A 12,204-nucleotide genomic window follows, 5' to 3' on the forward strand; every position below is an offset into this window, starting at 1 on the left:
AATAAAACTTTTCACTGCACAAGACCATAAAACAGAATTAGGCCATTCAGCCCATTGAGTCTCAGTGCATATGACAATAATAAACCTATACCTTTCTCCACCCTGGTAAAGAAGGGACCGACAGTGGCAAAGCTAAAATGAGTGAGGAGAAGGATATATTGGTCATGAATGGGATATGGTAGCTTTGGGGAAGGAGATCAGATGACAAAATAGGAACTGAAATATTTATTTAATCAAGATGGTTGAAAATCATACGTAATGAGGAGATTCAGAATATTGACTGAATAGGAAACAAATTTGAAATGTAAATAATACAGCAAATTTAAGAAAACACAAGTAATAATTTGATACCTTCTGTTGCCTCTTTGAACTCCATAGCAGAACGAGGAAGTCCATCTCTAAAGCGACCACCTCCTCCTGGTCTGTCCCCAAGACGACCACCCCTGACTCTGGATCCTCCAAATCCACCCATTGAATGTTCACTGCAGTCTTCATCTCTGAAACCTATTAAGGAATCAAAATGAAGAAGAACTAACCCACTCAAATCAATCAATGGTTTTCAGATAAAAGCTTAACAGTAATATCTCAGCCCAGTCACATATCCTGAGGAGCAGAACTGTCATTACTGCTCATGAACCTTTAATACAAAACACAGATGGTGTTTATGTTTCAGTTGGAGGTAATAATGCATAAACATATTAAGAATAAATCCAATACAATGGCTTGTCACTGTGACAATTTTCTCAAATACAGAAATCATTCTATTCCAGAGCAAAATACTCCAGATGCCTGATAATTGCTTTGCTGACCAATTTTGTTCAGTCCATAATTGTCACACTAGACTTGAATTTAATTCTGTTCCTTTTCCTTCTGACCTCTGTATTTTTTGACCTTTTACGCCAGTTTCAATTAAGCAAAACATCAAATTGTGTGTGGAGCAGCACCTTGTCTTCTGATTTGGTACAGTTCTGCACTGTAGCCTCAACAATGACTTAAACAATTCCATGCAGTTCACAATTGCCAACCTTTTATCATACATTTCCAGTATTCCAATCTTCAGGTATTTTTACATGTTATTTCATCTTGTATTTACACTTCTCTGATATTAATATTTACCAGTATCTTTACCAGCTACTTTCATCCAGGTCTCTGTCATTCTTACCCACTTTACATCTTTTGCAGTCTCTCTCCCTTTCTTCCTGTCTTTGCACCTTAAAATTGGTTTACTTTCAATTTTTCCCACCTCTGATACGTAAGCAGGAGTAGGCTAATAGGGCCATTGAGACTGGCTATCATTCAGCAAGATGATGACCATTCCATTTTTTACTTCAGCACCATTTTCCCATTCCTTCCCTTTATTCCAACTCCTTTCTTACTCGAATGTCTGTCAATATCTTCCTTCAATACATTCAGACTCTGCCTGCACAGCTCTCTGAGATGAAGAGATCTAGGTAAGTTAGAATCCTAAGAGAAGAAATTCCTCATCAACTCTGTCTCATCAACGGAGAAGATGGACTTCTGACCTCACAATCTACCTCATTATGGCATTGCACCTTATTGTCTTCCTGCAGTATACTTTCACGGTAACTGCAACACTTTATTCTGCACTCTGTTGTAATGAATTATTCTGATTGAGAAATGTCTCACTCTACCTTGGCACATATGAATAATAAATCAATTTATCAATTGAAATAACAGACCCTTTATTCTGAAACTATGTTCCATGGTTCCAGATAACCCCAGCAGGGTATACATCTGCTCAGCATCCTGATATCCATCAGGCCAATCTCCTGTAGAATATGCTTCAATAGAGTCGAGGTCATTCTTCTAAATTCCACTGAGTACAGGCCCAGCTTGCTTGTCCTCAATATATCCACCCTCATTCAAGGAATTAACCTGGTAAACTTTTTCTGCATTTTCTCCAATTGTAAGTATATCTTCCCTTAAAAATGAAGAACAAAACAGTTCACAGTAATTTTGGTGAGGTCTCATTTGTACACTGTATAAAATGCTTCTGTTTTTATTCTCTATATTCTTTGAAATAAAAGCCAACATTCTATTTGCCCAAATGCATATTAAACCGAAACCATTTATCTCTCTATAGATATTTAGCTGATTTGCACAGTATTTCCAGCATTTTTATTGTTCTAAGTTGCTCATTTATAGTTTACAAATTGATTTCCATGCCCCAGAAAGCCCGGTAACCTTGTCTTTGTATCTCTACTTAAATCTCTTTAATAGTGTCAATAGTGTAGATAAACCCACATGCAAATCTTGAATCAAGCAGAGTTCCAATATCTGCAAAAGTGCTATGTACTGCACTGTAGTGCTGGTTAATCTTGCCAAGATCGTACACTTTACACTCTAAATCTGCACTGATCAGCAACTCAAGAGCAAGAAGCCAAAAATACCAATTACTTATTCATAAATATCGAAACTGGAAGGTTTTATTCTCCCCACATTCCTTCGCTCTTTACAATTATGACATTAAGCCTATTTTTCCTTCTGCCAAAATGAATCATGTCACATTTCTCTACATTAAATTTCATCTACCACTTACCATCACATTCTGACAATATACTGCATTTATGTCCTCTTGCAGTCCATTACTATTCTACTTAATACTTACTTTACCATCAAGCTTGGGGAGGTCAATTGCAAAGTTTAAATTTGATCCATCAAAACCATATTCAAGTCAATAACACAAATTAATAAAATCTGAAATCTGAAATCCAATCTGAAAAACTGCTGGGCACTAGAATTCTTTCTTCTTTTTGTGATCCATGCTGCCACTGACTTTTCTTATACCAAGAGTCTTAATTTTACAAACTGTGAGCAGTACAGCTTCACTGGACGATGTGGATCATAATGTGTGAGTGCAGTGTCTGACGTCACCATTTCCTTTGCCTTTTGGAAAGTCACCTCACACTTCTTTGTCCATTGCCTTTTCTTTCCATATTGAGTTCAAGGGTGGAGCACAGTAGGTAGGTTTGGCAGGGACTGTTATAGTAATTGACATATTCTAAAAAGAACCACAAATGTGACATGTCCTTTAGCCTTAGGGCATCCACCAATGCTTGAATTTTCTCAGCACACTTGTGACCACAGTAAGTTATGCGTGGTTTAGACAATTTACTCTTGTTCAGTTGTGTTTTGAGCCCTTAGTCTTCTAATCGTTTTAACACTGTCTTGAGATTTTGAAAATGTTGCTTGTCACTCTCACTGGTAATAGTGATGATTCCAGGTAACACTGAATGCCTAGACAGCCTTGCACCATCTGGTCCATAGCTTTCTGCCAAAATGCAGGTTCAGATACTACTCCAGAGTAAACCTATTATAGCGATAAAGCCCTTTGTGAGCGCTTATGGTGATGACCACTTTGGTCTATTCTTCTGACTCCATCTCTAGGCAAGGTGAGGTGAAGGCCTCTGAAGGTCAGAGTTGACCATGGATATTGCATCCTAGCTATCTAGATACACAAGCCAGGGCAGAACAATATGAAGAGCAAGCTATGCCCATGTAGCAAGCTCCCCCTCTCCACACATCTGATGAACCCAAAAGAATAGCGAAGATTGATACTGCTTAGCAACAGCAGCATCGCAGGAGTTGCAAGTCAGCATTGAACTCAATGTAGGAGTGGCTTAGAGACTCCAGTTCTGGATTTTGCCCTTGGAGTTTACTCCCAAAGCCTTCCCCAAGAGTGGGTATAGCTACAAGGCAGCAGAACTTTGAGATCAGAGTTTTCCTTCTCCTACCAACCAGAGCTGACAAGCCCCATCTGCCTGAAGTGATTGGTTTTGTGGCACCAATAACCCACCTCTGCCCCTTCTCCTGTCAGTAGAAATGGTTCTGCTGGGCTTAGTAGCTAAGCCACACGTGAAGGCTAGGAGCTAGACCTGGTTGTCAGAGGCTACTTGAGGCACACACCATTAGAAGCATATATTAGGTAGTTGGAGCGTGTCCATTTAAATCCTCAGCTATAACAACTTTATAAGATTCTACAAATTAACCAATCTCTCAGTGCATCAGTAAGCCCTTCATTGAACTGACAATGCTCATACAACTTCTTCAATTCAGTGTATGCTGAAATGGGCTCCCCTTCCTTTTGATTCTGTTTATGAAACTTAAAGCATTCTGCAGTCAACAATGGCTTTGGTTCTTAATGTTTCTGCATTATTTTCACAATATCAACAAAACTCATTTTAGGTGGTTTGGTTGGAGCTGTTAAACTTACAAGTAAACTGTATGCCTTTAAATCCAATGCACTCAGCAAAATTGCCACTCACTTTTCATTGGCTATTTCATTTGCATCTAAATAATGTATAATTTGTTCTGTATACAGCAGCCAGATATCTTTTGTACAATCGAACATGTATATCTTTCCGATGCAGCCAGCCATTTCTGCTTTTTTAAAAAAATTATTATCGTCTGGTACTCACTATCTACGAACCCATGAATTTGTCTGTTTTCTGCTTGTTTTTTCACTCAACCATCTTTCTCCACTTGCAAAGAAAGAAAGTGTGTTATGATATTTTTTTAACTTGGACATCTTGCTGTGTTTCAACAGATAAGTAATCATCTTGGGTTAATTTAAAACTTACTTGTCATCACTGATATGTTTTGTAACTCCCAAACATAAAACTAATTTAAAAGAAAAAACATGGAGAGTCTGGAATGCGTGCACTGGGTTTCATTTTTACTTTTGGTGTAGTGTGTACATATGACGAGGTGGCACGATGATTTATACCATTTACATGCTTTTACATATAACCTGCAATGCATTATGTAAATGACCAAGAATGCTTAATCAAACAATATATATACAATATGATTGAAATATTACCTAAATATTAAATACACAGGGGAATGTGTCAAATACCTGGAATCCATACAGTATTTCTAAACCTGTGTTTAATTTCATTAATTTATATACCACTTTTGTTTTAACTCCTCCTGATTCTATTAAGCCCCTAGCCTTAATCGCTGGCACTTTCACTGCATTGTCCACTGTCAAGATTGATCGCGCTGTCATTTCCTAATTTCAAATGTAACCTGTCTCTAGCAGAAAAGGATCTTTATTAACAGTTATTTTCTTAATATGTTAATAAAATCTATTACTATTATCTTTGCTGTGGAACAGAGGAATGTAATGTCTTGAAGATTCTGCTAAGTACATTGTTTAACTTTCAGTCAAACACATCTGAAAGACAAAATATATATATTCTTCCCATGCTTTTTGTGTTAGTTTTTAAAACATATCCTAGAATTTAACTCTGTTCACAAAACTGATGGAAGTAAGCACCCATTACAAGTTTTCACTAATTACATTCTTTTGCAATTTTTCAAAGAGGTTTTTTAATGTTAACCTGATTCTTTTAAGTATAAAGACAGTAGGAGGCACAGTTCTGCTTTAACCTTACTCCTCCTTCTCAAAACCAGTATAGCGCTCTCTTGTCCCTATCTTTAAACAAATCATACTCCATAGTTTCCAACAATGTCAGCGTGCTGCCATCTCAAAAATATTTTACTTTCATGCTCCATTCAACATTCTAAATAAACAGCTCTCTGCTGGACAGTCTGATTCAGATCTCCACAGAAACCTATTTTTCTTCCATGTCAATTCCCTGTACTGCAGGAGCTGTGACAATCAGAAACATATCTCAGTGGAAACTGAGCTCATAAATTTAATCTCTACAGGATGCTGTAGTGAACAAAAGAAAGAGACAACACAATAGAGATATCTACTCTACTAATTAGAGGGTACCCATTTAAAACAGAGATGAGGGTCGTAGATTTATGGAATTCGTTGCCACATTCAGCTGTGGAGGCCCAATCATTGAGGGTGTTTAAGGAAGAGATTGATAGGTATCTAATTAGTCAGGGTATCAAGGGATATGGGGAAAAAGCCGGAAATTGGAACTAGATGGGAGAATAGTTTAGCTCATGGTGGAGTGGTGGAGCAGACTCGATGGGCCGAATGGCCTACTTCTGCTCCTTTGTCTTGTGATCTACAATAAATACGGAAGCATGGAGTAAATGAGGGTCCAATGTTGTTTGTCATATAGATTAATGATCTGGATGACGGGGTGGTAAATTGGATTAGTAAGTATGCAGATGATACTAAGGTAGGAGGCGTTGTGGATAATGAAGTAGGTTTTCAAAGCTTGCAGAGAGATTTAGGCCAGTTAGAAGAGTGGGCTAAATGATGGCAGATGGAGTTTAATGCTGATAAGTGTGAGGTGCTACATTTTGGTAGGAATAATCCAAATAGGACATACATGGTAAATGGTAGGGCATTGAAGAATGCAGTAGAACAGAGTGATCTAAGAATAATGGTGCATAGTTCCCTGAAGGTGGAATCTCATGTGGATAGGGTGGTGAAGAAAGCTTTTGGTATGCTGGCCTTTATAAATCAGAGCATTGAGTATAGGAGTTGAGATGTAATGTTAAAATTGTACAAGGCATTGGTAAGGCCAAATTTGGAGTATTGTGTACAGGTCTGGTCACCAAATTATAGGAAAGATGTCAACAAAATAGAGAGAGTACAGAGGAGATTTACTAGAATGTTACCAGGGTTTCAGCACCTAAGTTACAGAGAAAGGTTGAACAAGTTAGGTCTTTATTCTTTGGAGTGTAGAAGGTTGAGGGGGGACTTGATAGAGGTATTTTAAATTCTGAGGGGGATAGATAGAGTTGACGTGGATATGCTTTTTCCATTGAGAGTAGGGGAGATTCAAACAAGAGGACATGAGTTGAGAGTTAGGGGGCAAAAGTTTAGGGGTAACAGGAGGGGAAACTTCTTTACTCAGAGCTGCGTGGAACGAGCTTCCAGTAGAAGTGGTAGAGGCAGGTTCGATATTGTCATTAAAAAAAAAATTGGATAGGTATATGGACAGGAAAGGGATGGTGGGTTATGGGCTGAGTGCAGGTCGGTGGGACTAGGTGAGAGTAAGCATTCGGCACGGACTAGAAGGGCCGAGATGGCCTGTTTCCGTGCTGTAATTGTTATATGGTTATACAGTAAGTAGGGTGAGGAAGTGAAACTAAAAATTCATAACAGGGGACAAGGGGAGTCCTTCCTGTCCCAAATAAAAGGACACCAGCATGGTATATGTTTAATAATTATGGGAAGGGATCGGTAGAAGAATTACAGATGGGAAACCAAAGGTTGTATATTGACCTTGAAAGGCTGAATTACAGGCCATGGAAGAACTCCCTTATCTGGAGACAAGTTTGGAAAAAGCTAGTCAGAAACTTAAAACTATTTTTTTGTGTCATGAATCTAGTATTATAGATTTGGAATCTTCAATGAGGGAATAGTTGGGCCCCAAAATTGAATTTTATGAGGCTAAATTTCAGGACTTTCAAGAACATCATAACAATGCTAGACTAGAACCTGCCACAATGCCAAATGAAGAATTTTATAAAAATATGTATGACGCATTACATACAAGTGAAAATCTGCAGATGCTGAAAATCCAAGCAACGCACACAAGATGCTGGAGGAACTCAGCAGTCAGTCCAGGTAGCATCTATGGAGAAGAGTACCCATCGATGAGTTGACGTTTTGGGCTGAGACCCTTCAGCAGGATTGGAGAAAAAAAGATGAAGAGTGGTGGGGGTGGGGGAGGGGATGGAGAAACACAAGATGATAGGTGAAACTGGGTGGGAGAGGGGTGAAGTAAAGAGCTGGGAAGTTGATTGATGAACTGGAGACAGAAGAATTTGAGAGGACAGAAGGCTATGGAAGAAAGAAAAGGGGGGAGGAGCACCAGAGGGAGGTGATGGGCAGGCAAGAAGATAAGGTGGGAGAGGGTATATGGAATGGGGAATGGTGAAGTGGGGGGGGGTGTTACTGGAAGTTTGAAAGATCGATGTTCATGCCATCAGCTTGGAGGCTACCCAGATGGAATATAAAGTGTTGTTCCTCCATCCTGAGTGTGGCCTCGCATTGACAGTGGAGGAGGCCAAGTATAAATATATTGGAATGGGAAGTGGAATTAAAATGGGTGGCCACTGGGAGGTCCTGCTTTTTCTGGCGGACGGAGCATAGGTGCTCGGCGAAGCAATATCCCGATCTATATCAGGTCTTACCTATATACAGGAGGCCACACCGGGAGCACCAGACATAGATATGACCCCAACAGACTCACAGGTGACATGTTGCCTCACCTGGAAGGATTGTTTGGGGCACTGAATGATAGTGAGGGAGGAGGTGTAGGGTCAGATGTAGCACTTGTTCCGCTTGCACGAGGATAAATGCTAGAAGAGAGATCAGTAGGGAGGGATGAATGGACAAGGGAGTCATGAAGGGAGTGATCCCTGAGGGAAAGATATGCTTAGTGGTGGGATCCCATTGGAGATGGAGGAAGTTATGGAGAATTATGTGTCGGAAGCAGAGGCTGATGGGGTGTAGGTGCAGACAAGAGGAACCCTATCCCTGGTAGGATGGTGGGAGGATGGGGTGAGAACAGATGTGCATGAAATGGAAGAGATGTGGTTGAGGGCAGTGTTGATGGTGGAGGAAGGGAAGCCCCTTTCTTTGAAGAAGGATGAAATCGTCATCTGGAATGAAAAGCCTCATCTGGAGAGAACATGCTGCCTTTCCTAAAAAGGCTAATTGATCTAAGATTATGGAGACACAAGGTAGAGTTGAGTCTGTATAATAATATACATATACAGAAGATTGAATAGAAAATGGAACAATATTCAGGAATGCTGAAAGAACAGGCTATGGAACCTACAATTAGTATTATTGCAAATAGTCTTCAGCCCAAATTGCACTCTGGCCTTCCCAAACAGATTTCAGCCCATTAATGTCCCAAAATCAGACCCAGTGGAGTTTAGCATAGGAGACCATGGATTTATATCATTCTCCGGATGTGCCTTTTGAGGAAGAAATTTATTGTCTAAAATGTGGGCTATTACCTGTGCTCCTGTGGACTATAGTATTCCAGCAGTAGTCAACCTGTTTTGATTGAGTTTACAGTTAATCACAACCCACTTATCAAGGAATTTGGAAAATTTTTACAAGAGCCTCTGAAGATATCTCTAGATTCTGTTTAGACCTACAACTTGGTAAGTAGACTGTTATCTTCACTGTACAGATTATGACTCAGCTGGAAAGTACTATTTTATACATCAGAAATTGGACTCCATTTCTGAAATACGTGGGCGATTCCGGTATTCCGGAGGCAGCATAACTTCCCTATGAGGTTCAATGAATGATACGAGATTAGGAGAACAGGTTACAGGGAACCCCACCTAACTAGCAGTTTCCAGAGGTAAGGCAGCAAAAGATCTCGGACCAATGGTCAAGGATCTGCGAAGACTGCCGTGACAGAAGGTCCTGGAAGTGACTGGATGGAGTCTGTGGCAATTAGAAGGAGGTAAGAGCCTTTTTCACTCCCTAGTACATTATGAGCAGGAGGCAATCTTTGAACAGGAAGTTGTAGGAGGGTTGTTGTTCAGTGCTGATGGTGAACCTTTATTCTCCAAAGTCCCACTGCAACTTTGCACCCTCCAGCCAAATGAATTGGGTAAGATGCCCACAGCTGAGCTGCATAAAGTGACCATCAACCCAAATGTTCGAATGCCCTATAGGGCACAGTAACAGTAACCTCTTTCCCTGGAGGCTGAAGAGGGGAATGATAGATTGTATAAATCAAACATGGTTTATCACAAGCTGTAATTCAAGTAATACAATGTTTGTTATGTATTTTACAAAATCCAGGGAAACTAGTGAAAGTGGATCTCATATACCATCCTCTAATGGACCGCTTGTGCACTTACAAATGAATGTTATAGAATTACCTTTGTGTGAAGGATATAACTATGAATTAGTCATTAATGATGTTTTGTCATAATGGGTTGAAGCATTTCCTTGTAGAAAGAATGATGCGGTTACAGTAGCTGAATGTTTATTGAAGGGAATCATCCTCAGGTTCAGAACCTCTTGGAAACCATCTAGCAACAACTTTATTGATATAGATAGATAGATAGATAGATAGATAGATAGATACTTTATTCATCCCCATGGGGAAATTCAACTTTTTTTCCAATGTCCCATACACTTGTTGTAGCAGAACTAATTACATACAATACTTAACTCAGTAAAAAAAAATATGATATGCATCTAAATCACCATCTCAAAAAGCATTAATAATAGCTTTTAAAGTATTTAAGGACTTACGAATTGACCTTCCTTTCCATTGTAGCTACCATCCTCACTTGGCAGGATGAATAGAACATTTAAAAAAAAAGCTTAGTAAAATGTGTGAAGAAACTGGATTGTGATGGAAACAAGTATTATCTTTGGTCCTAATGACTATTAGGGCCACAGCTAAAAGGACAACTGGATTATCCCTCCACAAAATCATAATGGGGTGGCCATTGTGCCTGCTGTTTGATGCACCACCAGAAGCAAATGAACGTGCATATTTTGGATGAAAGCATGTTACCTATTGTGTATCCTTGACAAAAAGTATCACCAAGTATCATCAACAGCTGAAGGATGCACAAAAACCAATGGCTCATAATAAGCTGTCATGACATAGAGCCTGGAGATTACATAGTTGTCCGGACATTTAAGAGGAAGAATTGTCTGCAACCTTAGTTTGAAGGACCGTTTCAGGTACTTTTGGTGACTAATACAGCTATCAAGGTAAGAGAGAAATCATTGTGAAAACACACCTTACACTGTAAAAAGACTTCTTAGCCCATAAAAACACAAGACACTTCAACACCATCCTGACCACTCTGTTCATACTGATGATACTGGAATTTCCACTGTGAAGTAGGAATCCCATTATGGGTGGTTCATCTAATTCCAGTGACTTGCGTACACGTTCAGGAATAACTCGGGAATGAATGGAGCCAAGTTGAGAACCGTGAATGGTTACAAGACAGACACCAATTGCCATTCGAATGCTTTAATGGATAATATGCTCCTCCTTTAAGTGCGATTGGTGCAGCCACAAGAAGTACGATGACCAGATGAAACTGTCCGGCACAGTGGCTGAGGGCAGTGTCTGGGGTGCAGTAAAGGTACCGCACACATGTGGAACTGACAAATCTCAGTCTTCCCCGTCCACTAAACAACACTTATTGGGGTATGTGGTTACCAGGTCTACCCCTGGTTGCTGGGCATGACCCTGAAGTATGAGGGGAAGTGGAGAGAGCCATGGCACTGGGAAGGCAGCTGTTACCTTGCCCCACTTGCAATACCTGGGGTGATTACATAACCACCCTCTGGTAACAGAGGCTGAGAGAATCTGGATGATTGCCTTTCCAGGATATGGGACTGAGAGGTTGTACACTGATTATATAGCATTGGCTTTGGAGAAAATAGCAATCGAGACTAACTTTGATCAAACAAATCAAACCCAACAAGCATTAACTAAGTTGTCAGCAGAACTGGTGGCTGTTTGTACACTAGCATTACAGAACAGAATGGCTTTAGATTTTATTCTATCAGAAAAAGGGGGCACTTGTGCCCTGATATGGCAAGAATGCTGTAGTTACGTACCTGACGAGTCTGAAAATATAACTAACTTGGCAAATTACATCCAAGAAGCTCCCAAAGAGATTAAGAAAGTGGGGGATCAGTATCGCAACTCTGGGAGATGGTTGGTGGTTATTCTAGGCACTGGGAGGACGGTGGGCAACCATTCTGTATTATGGTCTAATTATGGTTTTATAATAATGGATGTTATTCTTTTACAATTTTTGTGAAATAACAAGGCGAGGGAGAGGATATTCAGGAAAGGAATGCACACTCATTGAAGTGGAGGGATGAAAAGGGAATTCTGATTAGGGCTTTGAACCTGCACCATTGTTTTATATCCATATATATGTGTATTTCTATTACTGCATTTTGTAAAATGTAGTGTTGTCACAAAATGACAAAAAAGAGGGAATGCGGAAATGTACGTGTAGTAACAAAATGACATTTCTGTCTGTAACAAAATGGAACCTATATTGTACAATAGTGGTTTGCTAATAGTGTTCGTGAAACATTATACCGATGGAACCTGAGTCCATGATAAATTGCTGACCAGCAGATGCATTACTGGAAGAATGCAAAATACACTAATTAAGCAGACAAACATAACACACCCTGTACTTGAACTTGTGTATAACAGAGAGACTATGTGATCTAATTTTCTCAAAACTATCACTGGCTCTTGTGTGGTCCTACTCTTC

General features: G+C 39.7%; 1 protein-coding gene across 2 annotated transcripts in view; it reads right to left on the minus strand.

Moving 5' to 3' along the window:
* eif4h (eukaryotic translation initiation factor 4h) overlaps positions 1 to 12,204 on the minus strand; it is an 84,938-nt gene that overhangs the window by 11,786 nt on the left and 60,948 nt on the right. For both annotated transcript variants that reach the window (XM_073053821.1, XM_073053823.1), the window contains one exon: positions 352 to 504. In XM_073053821.1, coding sequence (XP_072909922.1) covers positions 352 to 504 — 153 coding nt within the window. The remainder of the gene's footprint in view (positions 1 to 351; positions 505 to 12,204) is intronic.

The sequence above is a fragment of the Hemitrygon akajei genome, chromosome 8, assembly GCF_048418815.1.
Source record: "Hemitrygon akajei chromosome 8, sHemAka1.3, whole genome shotgun sequence".
Taxonomy (NCBI): Eukaryota; Metazoa; Chordata; class Chondrichthyes; order Myliobatiformes; family Dasyatidae; genus Hemitrygon; species Hemitrygon akajei.